At 36.3% G+C, this 20,074-nt stretch overlaps 1 protein-coding gene across 1 annotated transcript; it reads right to left on the bottom strand.

The window, feature by feature from the left end:
- Positions 1-2,291: 2,291 nt before the first annotated feature.
- LOC144442719 (aminopeptidase N-like) lies at positions 2,292-18,884 on the bottom strand. Its single transcript, XM_078132096.1, has 17 exons — positions 18,211-18,884; positions 13,605-13,896; positions 13,281-13,401; positions 13,013-13,167; positions 11,995-12,108; positions 11,516-11,629; positions 9,717-9,848; positions 7,820-8,022; positions 6,666-6,754; positions 6,108-6,241; positions 5,602-5,805; positions 5,282-5,361; positions 4,856-4,966; positions 4,017-4,178; positions 3,456-3,590; positions 2,762-2,837; positions 2,292-2,462 (listed from the first exon to the last, which is right to left on the bottom strand). The coding sequence occupies exons 1-17, from the start codon at positions 18,882-18,884 to the stop codon at positions 2,292-2,294; spliced, it is 2,967 nt and encodes a 988-aa protein (XP_077988222.1).
- Positions 18,885-20,074: the final 1,190 nt, after the last annotated feature.

Here is a 20,074-nt window from a genome sequence, read left to right as displayed (position 1 = left end):
CCTAGTAATAGAAACTGGTAATTACATTCCATTAGGTTGATAATATTGCTGTACAACTCATGGTATAATTCATCCACTGAATCTTGATTTATATTCTATGGAGGAACAGATACTAATCCTAAATATAATGTTTGTCTCTCTTCAACTTGCAATTTTATCCATAATCTTTCAAGATCATCATCTTGGGAATTAAGTAATTTGGAGTCAATAATCAGAATATTATTTTTCATAAGGGAGCCAATTCCCCCACCACCTTTTTTGACATTAAATTACGATTTTTCCTAACCACATATAATGTTTCAGAAATCTAAATTGAAAAAATATATGTGGTTAGGAAAAAATCGTAATTTAAATGTCTAAAAAACAAAAAGGGTTTCACTTCCACTAAAGATACTTAAGTTAACCTCATTTAACAATTGACTAAGTTCATACTGGTTTATATATCCAAGTTTTAAAGACATTCATTATAGATACTTTGTGTATTTTGTTTTTACGTCTCCTCTTATGGGCCTTAGTGTTGGCGACCTTGGGTGAATGTATGCCGACTATTTCCGTTATTCAATTTTGATACATGACATGGTACATGGATATCGATATAGATTGCCTCCAGCCACTTCCGTTGGCCAATAATCTCGTACACGTGTGATGCCGTTATAATTAACATCTGCCGTGATTAACACCTGGCGAAAATATTCAGTCCACCGAAGAAGTCAATCGAGTCCAGACAAAATATTTGGACAAGGTAATATTTTCTGCTTGTGATAAAAAGAACCTTTATATATATCATGAAACCAAGCTGATAAATCTCTTTGGGTCAACACATAAGTCATCTAATGTAATTGCTACGTCTATAAAGTTAGACAGACATATAGGCATGTTACTGACAGACTGGCGCATATTTTCAATGTCCTTAATATACAGCAAGTATTTTGATTCAGAAGTACTCTAAATTCCAAAGGTTAAGACAATACGAATATATCCATTACGAGTTCATTTTCTCTAATCAATCATTTCTGAATCAGTGAAAGCATAACTGAAGTCGAAATTGCAAAACTGACGACTGAATTGTAGAACAAAAATCTAAAGCCTGACTGAAGACTGAAGTGATTGACATGCTTAAAAGTCGCAATAGCAGTACATGTCATAAAAGTATGATATAAACTTCAATGCTATAATGTAACTATATTTACTATAATTGTATGCTAATATTTACAATGATCATGATGCTACTGAAAGATGTCCAATATTTAATAGAGAATCTGAGTCATATGGGGACTGGGCTAGACAGATTATCTCCAGTAGCAATATTCTCCTCTATTTACCATAGACGAAGAAAAATAGTTTTGCTCCTGCCCCCTCTTTTAATGTAGACCACTATACCTTACATGTTAAACTTCCCTTAATAAATGTACATCGCACCTGGGTTTTATATGAAGTATAACAATGTTTATGGCTTCGTTAAATGAATAATAGAACTATAAGAAACAACGAGTATTAAAGTAAAGAAGATAACTCGTTTTACTTTGTATATTTAATTTGATGGAGCGACGGATGAAAGGGCAGCCTTACTTAATTCTATGCGACCGATCCTATATTAAAAGTATCACATGATACAAGGTCATGTCACTGATTGATCAACCACGTGCATATCTGGGCTAAAATTATATAGTTTGCCAAAATGCCAAAAATGTTTTCACACAAAACCCCGTACACTACTGAAATAGAAAGCATTAGTATTGAGTGCACACATCAGAGCTAGTCAAACTACTGTGAAGTGTGCGTGAGAAGGAAAATCACTATCACATGACTCTGACAGTCACACACTCATTGTAGTCAGTCCTTGTTTAATTTTGTTCGTGCTAGCCAGCGATGAATTGAATTGATTACTGACAAACTCCATGGTATATTTTTAACGTCCTCTATAAGTTTGTAACGGGGTACTAGATAAGTCCAATTAAATCGACTACATTGTGTCGTTGTTGGTGAATAATACGAATACTTTGATAAAACAAGTTGCCGTGTTCAATACAAAACACTTTGTTTGATGTTTCGCTCGCACACAGAAGACCTTCCACGAGAATCTTCAATCATTTTACAGCTCCTTTTCATAAAAGAAACGACATTGTCAAATAGAAAATAAGACCAGATTGATAAAAATATGGGTTTATTAATCTATTATTGTTTAGATATATTTAAAATTTAAATTTACAGAGTTAAAGTAGTATGGAAGTAAATTCATTAAAATTACAAATCAAGGAAACTCAACAACTTTTAATATACAGAATGCAAATTTACATAGACATGTTATTCATATTATATGAAACAGCTTTTAAAAACGTACTGATGTCCATCATATTCCTTTCCATCCATTTAATATTGGTTTGTACTTTCGTCACAGCATCGTAAAAGTCATTGGCTTCTGTTCCAGGCATGTCGTAATGCTTCTCTCCAAAGGCGTTGAGCTGTTGAATAAATGGTTATCAAAAGTCACTGTAAATTGGTAATTTCAAACGCTGGTAGATTCTCTATACGTAGGATAAAATCGTGTACTTGGTTAAGCAAAGAATCGTACATTGGATATGATTTCATTTCATTGACACTGTTTTCCATTCGATACTAATATAAATGCAAATTTATATGCAATATTACTCAACAAATTCACCAACGAATGGTTATGACATGAAAGTGTACATTAGTAATTTTTGAGACGTGAAATATTCCTCCCAAATATTTATTTACAATTATATATTTCTGGTCTTACCTTTTCAAGGTCTTTTTCTGTGTTCATTTTACTAGCAAACGACCACACAATACCATAGGCGGTATTGGGATTATTACTGTCGAAGAGAAATGAATCAAAAGAAATGCGTCAATAAACATTGCATGGTCTGGATAATTCATACAACCATAACCAGTTTGATATCAGTCACATATATATTGTCTGAATGGAAAATGTCGTGAGAAATTTTTGCGAATTATTTTTATAGCCGTGTTTAAAATCAATTTTGACATAAGTATCAGTTTAAATTTCAGCTGAACATCGTTTGACGTGAGACTGCTATCATGATTAACACAAGAATTGTGATTTGATACTTATTACATTTAATATTACATCAACTATACATTGAAAATACATTTCTGTTAATGCTAACGATGTAGTGTTGGACTAGGACATCCCTAACTTGTAGTTTTACAGCTGATGGGCACTGTAACAATTCCAAGCGATACTAATACTAGTTACCCTTGACAATGCGTGGCACTAATAAGATCTCATCCAAAGTTCATTTTATGATGGAAAATATCATGACTATTCTCATGTTGTTATGTTATATTATTAAGTCTATTTACGTATGATTCAACTTGAATTCCCTGTAATCTATACATGTGGCAGAACTCCAGTGAAATGTCTGACAACTTCGAGCTCTTCTTTCTTTAGTTTATATCTGTTAGCTTACGTTTCTAGAAGGGCGTCAAAATTCTGCAACGTAAAGTCCCATGCTAAGTCGAATCCCAGACCGGAGTTATCTCGTACATATGCGATAGTTGTACTAGCACTAAACTCAGTGCCTTCTAGGGCTTCTTCCATGTACCTGAAATGTAAGGTATGAAAATGAACTATGTTTAATGATTTACTTGGGAGTCTCACTGGTTTGATGATGTCTACCATAACTATTACAACAACAACAACAACAACAATAATAATAACAACAACAATGATAATAACAACAACAGCTGCTGCTACTACTACTACTGCTACTACTACTACGACTACCACCACCACCATTACTACTACTACTACCACTACCACTACTACTACTACAACTACTACTACTACCACCACCACCACCACCACCACCACCACCACCACCACTACTACTAGTACTACTACTACAACTACTACTACCACCACCACCACCACCACCACCACCACCACCACCACCACTACTACTACTACTACTACTACTACTACTACTACTACTACTACTACTACTCTTGATTCATCTAATATTTCCCACCTCTGTAAATTCCAGGGTGTCCTACTGCATGCCATTGCTGACTGTAATCTTCCGCGTTCATCGCCGTCCTCTTTCTGTCTTTCGTACGCAAACTTCCATTCGACTTCACCGCCATAACGAATTGCTGTACAGTAAACGTTACTACGCATGTCTGTCTCTATTCTGAAAATATAAAACAACCTTAATTAGGTGAATAACAATTATTTATCTGATTGAATTTACATATAATTGTCGAGGTGAGGTTAATAATTGAGATTAAAGATTCCTATAAACTATCTGCTGTCATGCGTTACTTCATCATAGTTATCATTATTATATGTTTCCATCACTATTATATTCTTTCCTGATTTTTTTTTTCAAAATGAAATATTGAAAGAAAGAAATTGTTTTGTGCCATAGAAGTGACGGTATTCCAGTGTGACTACAGACGATACCTTGATTAATTGTTGCTTAGCAACTAGTAAGTTCGCTAATGAAGACTCCCAAGATCAACTCTATTTGTTACAAAAGAGAAATAACCTTGAGGACATGAGATGACGCAATGGCTGGTTTTGCCTATCGACAATAAGAGTGACAGAGTTACCAAGTGACTATATGAGTAACACATTCATACTAAGCAAATAGCGAGTATATTCAAATTTGATTTTAAAACAGTATTCTAGTAAAGTTACTGTATGTGCAGAGGTTCAAATTTAAAAACATTCATATTAGTTATAAACAGGAAAGATGACATACGAAGATAACTGTTTTAGGTACACACTTTTTTTTTTTTTAGCCCTTGAAAAAGAATGCTTGTGCACAGCGAAACGTCGGGATTCAAAAAAATAACGAGTACATACTTGTTATCATCTGGGTTATCCATCCATTCTTTGTACTGTGCAGACGCAGACTCTACGCAACCAGGATGACTATAGTCACATGATATTCTTAAGGTATCTAAGCGTCTGTAGCTGAAATAGAAGAAACACAATGTCACAGGGTTTTACAGGAAAAATCACGTCCTTCACGAGATGACAACATCACGTTTTGCTCGAGATGACAAAATGTTACTGTGTACTTAACTAACACTTTGCACACAAAATTGCAGGTAAGAATTTGATGTTTTTGGAAAGTTTCATCAAGGTCAAGTTGACCTCTGCCTATGAATGAATTGTTTGGTAAACACTCGAAGTATAAGTTCATGAAAAGCACGTAAATAAGTGGTTGTTTTTCTTAAGATGGTCTTGTTTCTCGACTCAATTATCACTAATACAGGTATATCTTACTAATCAGTGTCTTCATTGAAGTAGTCAAACTCCCAGCCCATCGTGTCATAGTTGTTAGACATTTGATGCCGAACGTATTTCTGAAAAATAATGCATATGTAGTTATTTTACAGTGCTGGTTTAGTTGGCTATTTTTCTAAGAAAAACTTGTTTTCTTGTAACGCACAGTGTGACTCTCCTGCAACAATAAAACCTTTCCAAAGTTTGCAGTCTTACTTGTAGACTTTAAATTAATATTGCAACTGCTCGATTACTACTTCTCAAATGTAACCCTGCAATGCATTTATTCGATATAGTAAGCATAATTGTAAACCTCATACCTCATACATGGCATACGTTGCACTTCTCCATAACATATATTTGGTGTAGTATTGATCAGCAGCAAATGATTGCCATGGCATATAGTCCTCTTCTTTATACAAATACTGCATCATTTCTATGGCAATCACGTGATCTAGACGGTGTGCTTGACCCAGGTGGAAAGCATCATCAATAAGGTGAGCTCTACTTCTGACTGGTATGGCCTACATAAGAGACATACGGGAAGATAACTTTCATTGGGTAAATAAAAGAAGATGACAATGTGTTCAGGCTGGAAATGTCAGTCCTGGAGTCCTATTTGATCTAATAAGCAACTAATTGTTTGCTTATATTATTCATAGTAAATGTATGCAATTCAATGTATAAACATGGTTCAAAGCGAATGATATTGTAACGGGTAGGGAATTAACGAAATATTTGAAGGGAAACAAAGTTAAAACGACTATTTAATCTTTGGTACATACTTACTATGTTTTGTATTTCTTAAGTGTACAGTATATCCTACCTGGTGATGAAGCAGTAGTTGTTTAGCAAGAAGTCTCCAATTGTCTATATCATAATTGACTCGAATATAAGCCGATTGGTTTATGTTTGCTAGATACCATTGCATGCTGGTCAATCCCTCGATAACCATGTTCCCTTGAAAGTTTTGAAAGGAAAACTACATATGATATCATTCTAAGGGAGCCTTCAGTAATTACAGATAGGGGCATGACCAGTGAATATGGGGAGGCCCGGGGAAAATCAAGTATGATCTATTATGTAAAATATGACCCTCCCCTGATTTATTTTCCTAAAATGTGGCCCTCCCTCAATTGCCTTTCTGTAAAACATGACCCTCACCGTGTTCAAATATTTAAAAAAAAACATTTCAATGGTTAAAATGCTGTCAGACATAAAAAAGGACACAAGTCCTAGAATCAAATTTAAAGGCAAGTACTTGATCCCACCTCTGCCACCATATTAATAATTGTTAAGGCACCGTCGATTGTTTCCCACTTCAATACCACAATTTATTAGGCCTAACGTTGAGATTTTTAATTATTTTTACTGAAACTCTTACCTCCAGTTCTATGTAACCACAAAGTCGTTGGTGCTTGGTACTCTTTCTGTGCTTCATGTGTATATGTCAAAGGAATGTGCCACACATACCTATGTGCATGTAAAATGTTATATCAGTTTCTTGCAATTTTGAATAGACTTCATTCTAGTAAGTCAAGAGTGATTACTGTATAAATAAACTTTTGAAGTAATTCTTATTTCCAATTACACAGATCGGTAGTTGCGGTTTCGATGTCATAAAATGCAGGGGGAGTGGTTACCAAAGGGTACATTTACGAAACGTCTACGAACAAAAGACTAAGATAATGTAATAACACTCACAAACACAGACAGACAGACAGACAGACAGACAGACAGACAGAGAGCCTGGAGACAGATACAGACAGAGTGAGAGAGAGAGTGAGAGACAGACAGACAGACAGTCAGTCGGACACATAGACACACACAGAGCCTGGAGACAGACAGACAGCCAGACAGACAGACAGCCAGACAGACAGACATACAGACGGACAGACAGACAGACAGATTCAGGTAGTGAGAGAGTGATCAGAGAGAGGCCGACCGACTGACCGACAGACAGAGAACAGGCAGGCAGGGAGGTAGGCAGACAGACAGACAGACAGACACAATAACATATGAACATACACATACAGATAGTCTGTCTGTCTGTCTCTGTCTGTTTGTTTGTCTGCCTCTCTGTCTGTCTGTCTGTCTGTCTGTCTCTAGGCTCTCTGTCTGTCTGTCTGTCTGTCTGTCTGTCTGTCTGTCTGTCTGTCTGTCTGTCTGTCTGTCTGTCTGTCTGTCTGTCTGTCCGTCTGTCTGTCTATCTCTGTCTTTCTCTGCCTCTGTCTCTACCTGTCTACCTGTCTGTCTGTCTGTCTGTCTGTCTGTCTGTCTCCAGGCTCTGTCTGTCTGTCTGTCTGTCTGTCTGTCTGTCTGTCTGTCCGTCCGTCTGTCTATCTCTGTCTTTCTCTGCCTCTGTCTCTACCTGTCTGTCTGTCTGTCTGTCTGTCTGTCTCGCTCTCTGTCTGTCTGTCTGTCTGTCTGTCTGTCTGTCTGTCTGTCTGTCTCGCTCTCTCTCTGTCTCGCTCTCTCTCTCTGTGTGTGTCTGAAATACATGTACATTACTACCGGTATTTCTAAAATTAGCCTTACCCTAGATTGGTATAATATTTGTCCTGTGGTATATCGTTAGGATCAAGTAAGAAGTGTTCTTGTTCAGCAGTTATCAGATTGGTCCCAGTTCTTGTCAGAGTTACAACGGGGAATCCCATTTGAAGAAACCACGTATCCATGATGTCTTTCATGTCATAGCCAAAACTTTCCTTCATGTTCATTCCCCATAAGTCGTCCACTGTCTGTATTGTACACAAACTGTTCAACTAGCTAGATTGCAAATTCCCTGAAATCTGCTTTAAACGATCTTGAATCTGTCATAAGGTCTTGCTAACAACTTACAAGATGAAGGTATACTTTTTGACATTGATACTTTATGGATGTTACCAGATCAAATTCAATGTATTTGTGCCATGAACTAATATTACAATTTAACAAAACCGTTTCTTTGTGAGCCATTCTAGGTATAGGTTGTCATTTGCACATTTACATACATTTTTGAATGATTATTAAATTGTCTATTAATCCCTGTTGTTATCTTTGTGTGAAATACACCACCTTTTGGCTGTTGCTATGGACATGGTCTTGTTTCTAGGCACATTTGCATACATTTTGAACGATTATTTAATTGTCTATTAATCCCTATTATCTTTGCCTAATATGTTATCAATTGGCTGTTTCTATTTTGAATGCTTATTCATTTGTCTATCAATTCCTGTTGTTATCATTGCAAAAAACGTAACTATTTGGCTGTGGCTATGGAAGTGGTCTTGTTGCTAAGCAAATTTACATACATTTTTTGAATTTTTTATTCAATTGTCTATTAATCAAAGTTGTTATTTGTGAAATACATCACGATCCCTATTGTTATCTTTGCATAATATGTTATCAATTGGCTGTTTCTATGGGCGTGGTCGTATTGCTAGGCACATTTGCATGCATTTTTTGAATGCTTATTCATTTGTCTATCAATTGCTGTTATCATTGCAAAATACGTAATTATTTGGCTGTTGCTATGGAAGTGGTCATGGTTGCTAAGGATATTTTCATACATTTTTTTGAATGTTTATTCATTTGCCTACCAGAGGATGTTGTTATTTGACCAAAATGTACTCCCATCTGGCTGTTTCTAAGGGCGTGGTCATGGTTATTAGGGCCAATTGTGTCAAAATGTTTTGAACAAAATCTGCAGAATAACATATCTAGAAACATCAGACCAAGTTTCAGTCTCTCTGACCAAGAACCTTTTGAGATATACATTTTCGACCAAAATTCACATTTTTACACCTAATTTGCATACCGCTCATGACATCATTATATGCTTAATATTTCTTTATCTATACACCCCCAGATGCATCCTCATTAAATTTCAGCCCAATCTGAAGGACAGTTTGGACATTAAAGATTGTTTAACAAAAAGACACATTTTTAGCCCTAATTTGCATATTACTGATGGAATAATCATGTCATGAACAAATCTTACAGTACACACCCTTAAGAATGCTCCCACTTAATGTCGCACCAATCTGCCCAATATTTTATGAGTTTAAATTGTTTTAACCAAAAATCACATTTTTGACCCAAATCACACACCTGTGATAGATGCGATCATTTTCATTTGAACAATTTTCCAACTAGACTCCACAAGTAATTTCTCCACCAAATACCAAGGCAATCGGGTATTCAGTTTTTGAGTTTAAGTCGTCCACACACATACGCACAGACAGACAGACACCGCTCTATGCCTATAGCACTACTGAACCTACATCGTAGATCAGTTGTGCTAAAAATCACAATGAACCAAGACATCCTTTAGGATGTCTTTCTATATACTTTTTATACTTTTATAATTTTTACAACAGTTTCTACAGAATGGGATATTTTGCTATTTAACTCATCGATCTTCAGAAACAGATGATCAAGTACGATGCTTTACCTCAGTCAGTGACTGCCATAGGTTGTCGGAAACAGTGTTACCCCATTCATATTTGTGTAGATAGCGACGTAATCCTTCAAACAATGCGTCTTCGCCAAGGAAAGATCTCATCATCTCTATCAACGTACCTGCCTTCAGGGAACGTAATATATATATATATATATATATATATATATATATATATATATATATATATATATATATATATATATATATATATATATATATATATATATATATATATATAGGAAGTCAGTGGTAAGATTTGTCCGTAGTACAGTGCTCGATACGTCTGCACGCAGAGCGGAGTATATGTTGAGGGTAGAAGAAAATCAAGTCGGGATGTACATCAACATCTCCTGACGAGTGATTTACTCACGAAACAGGCTTGTAGAGACGAAAAACCCGACTTGATTTTCTTCTACCCTCAACATATATATATATATATATATATATATATATATATATATATATATATATATATATATATATATATATATATATATATATATATATAATATATATATACATATATACATATACATATATATATATACACACACACACACACACACACATATATATATATATATATATATATATATATATATATATATATATATATATATATATATATATATATATACAACTGCAGTTGTCTGATAATCGCACAATGCGTGAAACTCCGAGTTACAACCAAGTTCCAGTACTACCAAAACTAATGCGCTCTGCCACTGCGGTATAGAGCACTGTCTTAGCAGATTGATACTCACCGAGTTGTGAGTATCAAGTATATATATATATATATATATATATATGTAAGCTCTATACCGCAGTGGCAGAGCGCAATAGTTTTGGTAGTACTGGAACTCTTCAATAGTTTTGGTAGTACTGGAACTCTTTCTTGGTTGTAACGCATTGCGCGATCATCAGACAACGTATCAGACAATTGTATTGACCAATATATATATATATATATATATATATATATATATATATATATATATATATATATATATATATATATATATATATATATATATATATATATATAATATCAATACATATAATAACTTGACATATTGATATTGTAGATATTACTAGGAAAGAAATATCGAATGGTAATATACTAGAGCCGATGACTGCATGCACAGTTATTTCACAATGATTTGCATAGGGGATAATGTGTACACCATGAGATGATCTTAAAAAGAAACAAGCTTTCATTGAAGGCATAGCTAGTGTGTGTAACTAGTGTGTATGTTGTATGACAAAGTTATTGTACACAATTAAATGGTGTCTCTAGATACAAAACGTCATAATTGTATTGACCAATTTGCTATTTGACGTTGAATATGGAGGTCAAAGTCAAAGTCAAAGTCAAAGGTGAAGGTATGAAAAGAAAACCGACATTTGGGGCACAAACATTTAAATGGAGTTTTTTGTGTATTCAACTACTTGAGTTGACATAGAAAGAAAAGAAAAATGTTACCTTGAAAATGTTTGTTTGTCAAGGCTCTTGAGTAGAACACTAGTGTATATTGCACCTCCAAAGTTTTGATGCATATTGTGAAATTTGATATATGGCCTTCACCTGGCCATAATATTTGATTTGGTCGCAAATACAAAGTGCGGTGAACGCACACACATTACGATCCCCAGGGAACATAAAGGCTATTATTCCACTATAGGTCCGTACCAGTGGCAGACATTGTGTACAACACTTTGACCACACTGTAAGAAAGCACTTCATAAAAACTAACATTATTATGACGTGAAGAAGAACTGCATGTATTTACCTTTTGGTAAATCATCCGACTGGAAGTTGACGGTGTTATAATGGGTCTCGAAGTGCCAACTTGATCCGCAACGAATGCTAGATAAGTATTATCTTTCAAGAATAATTGGTCAAACTGTGTAAAGGATAAAATAAGACTTCGGAGATGAAAAGGTTTCACATTGTGGTATTTTTTGATATCGTGATTACATAATAATTTGAAATCTTATTTTCGATGTACTGCAATTACACGAGCATATAAAAATGACAAAACGAAGGAAAACAACAACAAAGGTTTTTAGCTGAAGAATGCGAATACAATTGTTTGGTTCTTGTTATTTTTACTGTTAATGACATCTGACTTGAAATTCTTATTCGAAATCACTACCATAGAGTTCGAATCGGCTAGCAAAGAGGACAATTTCAAATACGAACTTGTTTTCATTGAGAAAAAATCCCTGATAAGATCATAAATAGAGTATTTAAACTTCTTTAACTTACCGTTTCAAAGCCCTTCTCTGAGTAATCTAAACCATAATATTGGAAAAAGTCTGCAAATCCTTCATTCAGCCACAAATCGTCCCACCATTCCATAGTGACAGCATTTCCAAACCACTAAGAGAGATGACGGCATTCAAAGTTAAGTACAGCGTTGTGTTAATTTGACACGATTATTTTGACTTAGTACGTCAAGCAAAAGTCAACTTCTTTGAAATTCAGGTGATAGATGATATTCAGTCAAAGCGCTCTTCATGCTTACGTTGGCATGTATGTAAATTGGCAAATGCAGAGATTTCAGATTTTCAGGGGGCGGGGTGGAGTTATTTCGTTTAGTAACACCCATAAAGTATCACTACGGATTTCGAATTTTCTAAGGGGAGAGGAAAGAATAGTAGTGATAGGACAACTATTGAACATTACTGTTTATCTAGGTAAGACTATGTGTTAAATTTGCTAACACCCAAGTTGTTTTGTTGATATTTGGTATACGAGTATATTGAGACGTTAATGGAGAGATTCATTATAATGGTGAATCGGTAAAAGATAGTTTTAAAGGAATCGATTGATTGGAAAGTGGAGTGTACACAACATCATGAAAGTCGACAAATGGGGCGGTAATAATCAATACATCAAGACAGAGATAAATTGATGTGTATCAGTGTCTGAGTGTGCATTTGATAAGATACGGGGTGGGGAGGAATTGAGGTGATATGCACATTAACAAGTTACTGTAAACACTACAGACGATGTCATGGGCACAACAAATACATCATCATCACCACCATCAGTGGCGGCAGCAGCAGCGACAGAAGCAAGACCACCACCACCACTACCACCACCACCACCACCACCAACAACAACGACGACGACGACGACAACAACAACAACAACAACAACAACAACAACAACAACAACAACTGCTACTGCTGCTACAGTGTCGTACATTCGATGTCGTCGTTACCTGTTACAAAGAAAGAGTGTACTTGGTGATACACGTACATGTACCTACAAAACGTACCTGATGTACGAGTTCGTGAGCAATAACTCCAGCCACGCCTTTCTTTCTTGCAGGGGTGTGGAAATTAGGATCGTAAATTATGTAGACTTCCCTGTACAGAATAAGTCCCCAGTTTTCCATGGCGCCAGGCGAAAAGACTGGTACAGCCGGCATGTCTGTAATCGATATAACATATTGCAACGAAAAGGGGTCATTATCATGGATTGCTGTGAAACGAAAAACACGTACAGAGTAAATTTGGTAAAAGAGTTAGAATGAAAATACTTACCCATTTTGACAGGTACATAACTCAAGTTAAACAGATCTTCAAACATTGAAATTTGATCCATTCCAGTGTAAAGTGCATATTCAGCCTGATCTATTAAACTCGGTTGACTACAAACACCGAACTGTTAAAACAGGGAAGCAAATGGGTTACGAAATGTCTTATTAGTTAGTCGGTTTAACTGGACAACACAAAGAGTGAAAACATCGATTTAGGGAGTATAAATTCGGCAAACAGGTGGGTGGATTCATTGACTTTAAACTAGCACACTCTTAAATACTAATAATTAGAGTATTACGCCAAGGCAAATCACGAAAGCATTATTACCCCAATGTCATACCGCGTAGTGTTATATATACAAGCCCATTCACCAATTGTGTATGCGTTGAGATAAGTTGACATCTTAACCGTCTCCTCGTACTGGGTAACGTTCCAGATGTTACCATTAATGTCTGTCTCGACATCGCTACTCTCGATGTTCGTATTAGAGAGTGCAATTCGGCCAGATTGGTACGGGTACACCAGTGTTGTCGTAAAAGTGGCTTTCAGAGCAGGCTCGTCAAGGCATGGGAAAGCTTTTCGAGCATGTCGGGATTCGAACTGAGTCGCCAAAAAGTGCCTACCAATGAAAGAAATATTATAAGGCACTTTACATTGTTACATTATTGTTACAACGTGATAAGTCCACATCCATTTTATTTTGTTTAAGTAAAACATGAAATATTGACAATATTGTCACTAGAAACATTTATTTATTTTTTTATGACAATTTAGAGGACAAAGATTTGGCATGGTGACTTGTGTTGATCTAAGGCGTTTGTAAATAAGTAGAAAATCATTCATCATAGTCTTATCATGTATATTTATCTCAAAAGATTACTGACTAACAATTGGTGATACTCAAGGTTAGTTCATGCACATATAAGTAACACGTGGTTCATGTGATAGTTTTCTAATCTTATATTTGTGAATTTCACACAGTACGACAGATATCCGGTCATTTTCTTTTTACACAGATTTTTCTCTATCCGTCACACCTTTTATTGAGCCCTGAACCAGTCAACCAGTTTCAAATAACGAAGTTCTCATATCATGAAAATCAAACCATGTAAGAATAATTAGATTAGTTTAGATAAGACTACATACACGGCTACCATTTTTTTTTTAGATTAGGGAGCTTTTAGTAATTACAAGGGGAGGGCTGGACAATTCAAGCCAGACCAATGGCATAAAATGTGACTCTTACCGAGTCCGTTGTGCCAAAAATGTTACCCTCCCTCCTTTCTCTAAAACATGGCCCTCCCCGTTCGAATATTTCAATTAAAAACATTTTAAACACCGCTTCCCAATGGCGTAGTGGTTAGAGCTCAAGATTAGTAGTCTTGAGGTCATGGGTTCGAATGCCACTATTTTAGTCAGGGAGTAAGCTCCTACTACATTGATTGTATTTTAAAAGCATTTGTTGTTTTCCACTGTTACTACAGTGAGTCTGTACGTGTCTGTGTGCTGGCGTTGAACTCCCCTAGACTAGATAAGCGCATAACTGACAGCCTCAATTTTCCAGGACAATTGCCAGGACCGCGGTCAATATCTCCACTCCATCACATTATCCCCAGCATCTTGCCATGCTGTTCTCCCTTTACTACTGTGAGGCCTGCCCGCTCCTCTCCTCAGACCACAACTAATTCATTACATTTCACTGATGTGTTATGACAATGGTGGGAGTAGGAGGGATGTAGTAGGATTTGGAACCAGTGGCAGTGGAATCATGCCAAAATCACAAAATAACGCAAAGTTAGATTAAAAGAAAAGATTCATAATATGTTCTATGTGACTCTCCCTAAGGGAGCGATCAGTTTTTACGGCCGGGGGTGGTTGGTGGGGGGTGGGGGTGGGTTGGTGGGGGTGGGTGGGTGGGCCGGTGACTTCTTGTTCGTGTTGTACTTAACAATAGTGACCCCCCCCGCGATTCATCCACAAATTAAACAATCCATTCCCCCTCTGACAAATAATACAAGCGACCTATCGGTCAGAATAGCTCCGCTGTGTTTTATTTTTTTATTTTTTTTATTTTGGTAACATGTAGAAGTAGTTCAGTTCAGCTCTTCCTTATGCAGTTTTGTTTTAGCGATGTAATAAAGTGGTTAGTATTTTCGTATGATGTCTCACTATAAAACACATTTTACACAGAAAGTTGGTAAAATATTGTACTTTTATACCATAGTCACCATTTTACAAAAAAATCTACTGTTATGAAAATTACACAAAATCAAAATAATGACTGGGAAATGCACAAAAAAGGATTTTTGAGGTTGGCTATAAATAATTCCAGTGTCTTACAGCTTTAACCCTGGAAAATGTTAATGATGAATGAAATAAACTAGGGATCTAAATTAATTTTGAGGCAATTCGAATTTCAATTTTGTAACAAATTTACCAAAAACCACTGTCCATAATTGTCAACAACATTCAACTTGTAGTAGACATAACATCGTCTGATATTTAATTTAATAGTCTATGGACCTCCTTGCAGGTGCAATTTTATTTGTCTCATTTCTCACTCAAAGGCCAGCATATAATAATAGTACATGATACAATTTACCGAGTGACAGCATTACAAGCATACGGTGTACACGTAACTTGTCTAATGTGCCTAGCATGATATGCGTTACACCATGCATGTGCACCAGAAAATGATTTACGACCCTGCTGCATACTGTCTCATATTTACATTAAAAAATACTGCCAATGGCTTTGTAGCACAACTGTACAGTTTTTAAAAATGTTTATCCATAGTTAGTCGATGCTAACAATAGGTGTTCATTTACTGAATGACTATCCAGGTGCCTATCCAACCATGTTGCTATCTTTGCGCGCATACGATATACGCAATCATTTGGCTGTTGCTACGGGTGTAGTCATGTTGTTAGATATATTTGCATACATTTTTGTTATACGTGATCACTTGGCTGTTGCTATGGGCGTGGTCTTGTTGCTAGGCATATTTGCATACATTTTTGAAATGTTTATTCTTTTGTCTTTCTATTCCTGTTATCTTTGCAATATACGTGATTATTTGGCTGTTGCTATGGACGTGGTCTTGTTGCTAGGCAAATTTACATACATGTTTTGAATGTTTATTCAATTGTCTATTAATCCCTTTTGTTATCTTTGTGAAATACACGACCGTTTGGCTGTTGCCATGGGGTCATGGTTGCTAGGGTATTTACATACATTTTTTGAATGTTTACTCACTTGCCTACCAGATGATGTTATTTGACCAAAATATACTGCCATTTGATTGTTGCTAAGGGCGTGGTCATGGTTGCTAGGGCCAATTTTGTCATTATGTTTTGAAGAAAATCTGCAGGCTAATATTTTCAGAAACATCTCACCAAGTTTCAGACTCATTGACCCGGTACTTTTTTAGATATGTTTTTGACCAAAAATGAACATTTGTACACCTAATTTGCATATCACTCATGGAATCATTGTATGCTTAATATCCTGTCCATACATCCCTAGATGCATTCCCATTACATTTCAGCCCTATGTGCTCAGTGGTTTTGGAATTATAGATTTTTGACCAAAAAGACACATTTTTAGCCCTAATTTGCATATCACTGATGGGACCATCATGCCATGAACAATTCCCAACAATTCCCAATTGTACCCTGAAGAATGTTTCACCCAGATTTCAGCCCAATCTGCCAAGTAGTTTTTGAGTTTAAGTTTTTTGACCAGAAATCACATTTTTGACCAAAATCACAGACCGGTGGTAAGATGATCTGAACAATTTCCCAATTCTCCCATGGTAAGAGCTTTTTGAAAAAATGAACACCTTCTGGAGGCCATTTAGAGCACCATTCACAAGTAAAACACAACTTAGTTATATCATAAAAGTATCACTAATATCAGGGTTTCAAAAGTTCAAATCATTTCAAGTCATGCCCCCGCCTGCTATGCAGGCGTGGGGGAGGGTTTGGGAGGGGGTGTCGCCCCTCCCATGGTAAGAGCTTTTTGAAAAACGAACACCCTTTGGAGGCCATTTAGAGCACCATTCAGAAGTAAAACACAACTTAGTTATATCATAAAAGTATCACTTATTTTATGGTTTCAAAAGTTTAAATCATTTAAAGTCATACTGACGCAAATAATAATAAAAGATCAAGTAGAAAGCGAGAACATTTGGGGAAAACATGCACAGTGGAGGTCAGTTACCATTTAGAGATAAAATTCATTATATTATTTGAAAGTGTGTCTCTATTGGCTATATTTGTGTGCAATTCAACATGTTCAGGTCAATGGAGGCACATATTTTAGAGTCAGTCCATCCAGTAAATTTCAAGGTATTTCATTTCTTATGTGTTATGTGTACAGCTACACATGCAAGTTTTCATACCACATGATGACACAATGCAACTAATTCCTGCAATACTGAGAAGTCATTTCTAACAAAACTGTTCCTTAATAGGTGCAATGTTATGACTCCATGCCATATGCTTGGGATGTATCAAGAGACAGAGTTTATGTTATATATGTATATATGTTATATAATCCCCTTCTTTGAGTCCCAAATTGAGGTGCCCCCCCCCCGATAACCCCCCCCCCCCGTCCGTAAAAACTGGTCGCTCCCTAATTTATATTTTCTAAAATATGACAACGTATGGGCTCCCTGATGTCTCGTCAATCAAGGCATATAAGATATGGTACAGTATACTTATTATCAAATTGCCATCTAATATTTACGAAGTCAAATACACGGATTGCAAAACAATATCCTTGTGGTCTAGCAAAACGAGTAGTTCGATCGGTACACTACATCACCCCCTCATTATGAATAAACCATGCAATGCTGTCGATTACAGAGAATCGAGGTTGGCCAAAACATTAAATTCAGAAGATTTGATATTTCAAAATATTTTATACTCACTTGTCTTCATCGTTTTCTGTATATCTAGCGAAGTAAAATCCACGGTTATCAGGGTGGTTCAAAGTACCGACAGATGCCAGAGTGATAATATATCTACGGTCTTTTTGGAGCTGTGTCTCTGTTTTTATGATTGTCCATTGGTTGTCGACCTGTGATCGGTCAATCGACTCAACTGTGATTTCTTGGCCACTATCCGTATCTTTTACAGAGCCACTTTCAACTGTGAGCAATCTATTGTGAACTACGATCTCATTTGTGGATTTCTCACAGTCGACGTATATGCTTATGTCACCTTTGATGTCCATAAAACTTCCATCGCCTGATGGGTATGATATGTTTTCGTCCATAAAGACTTTTAGACGGACATCATAGTGGTAAGGTATGATTGTATCTGGTAATCTCCCTTCAACTGTAGGCTCCACATCTGGTACTTCAACAGGTGTTGGCATTTTGTTTTCCTCGGGTTCGGCAATGGTCGGAAGAGGATTACTTGGACAGCTCCTATCGGGGATGTAGTAAGTCATCAAAACAGCAGCCGTCAGAACCAAACCTACACCAACTGCAACTGCAACACCAGCTGTTTTTGTGAGGAAACATCCACCATCCCGGGACGACTTATCTGAGGCAGTTACGCCCATCTCGTAGTCTCCGTTTAACTTCTTTGTGTCAGCCATCGATTCACTTATCATCACAGTGTCGAAGAAGTCGATACAGAGCAGAAGCTATGGAGTGAATGCAGCTAAACGTCTTCAGCCTCGTCGTTGAAGTCTGTATGGTGGTTTGAAATATATAGTGACTCTGAGACATCATGACAGATGACGAAAATGGTTTCTTTACATAAGCGATAGGTTTATTGTTATCGCAGGGCAGAGCTGATACGAACCCCATAAGTATGCAAATCAAACAAATAAATTGTCGAATGTAATCACCACGCCTTTAAGACTAAATTGAGAGACATACATAGTCACGAGGGACATACTGCAAACGTCTTGGCTATACATGAAATGTTTACAGTCTGCTGTAGAGGTGGTAGACTGTAAGATACGTCGTGACGTTCCGCCCTCACCGGCCTCCTCTCGTAAGGGCTCCCGGTCACGGCGTACCTTAGAGACTACAGAGGTGGAATACGCCATTGCTATGTCGTTCTCTACAGTGATCATGGTATTTGTAAAGATTGTCGTCCCATATTTGGGTAAGAATGTCTACACTATGGAATCCTATTATCAATACTTATGGTAGCCAAGGGAATCATTCACGATTTTAGCCAATCTAACAGCAATATTCTCGTCTTATAACAGTGATCTTTACATACTTCGGAGATATCTGAGGACCCAGTCAGTTTGAATGAATACTTTAGATATAATAAACAATTTCGAAGCACAGCGTGTTAATTGGATATATGCATTTTGACTATAATATGTACACATTTAAATTGGAATTTTGAACTTAAATAGAAGTACAGCTAGCTATAGGTTTTTCGAAAGGTCAGTTGCTGGGGAGAAAAAAAGAGGAGATTTTCCAATAGAATGATTAGTTATTAGTATCTTCCAACCAATGGGGAACAAAATTATCTGAAAAAAACACACTTTTTTTTGAGCTAGTAACGCCGTATTGTACTAGATGTGTTTCATATAACTCAACTAATTTTATGAAAAATAATCGCCAAAATTAGTTCAATATCTCTTACATATAGCCAAACAACAATCTGTCATAACAAAAAATGTTTTCCAGTTGAGGAAAAGTGTTTTATTCTGTTTCAGATTTCACAAAAAGCCAAGCTCTGGTTTGTTAAAAAAGGGTAAAAGTTTACATGAGATTAACAAAGCCTAAATCCTCATACAGATTTGAGACATTTGTGTTCATC

This window comes from Glandiceps talaboti, chromosome 1, assembly GCF_964340395.1.
Source record: "Glandiceps talaboti chromosome 1, keGlaTala1.1, whole genome shotgun sequence".
Taxonomy (NCBI): Eukaryota; Metazoa; Hemichordata; class Enteropneusta; family Spengelidae; genus Glandiceps; species Glandiceps talaboti.
This window is presented reverse-complemented; position numbering and strand designations above follow the sequence as displayed.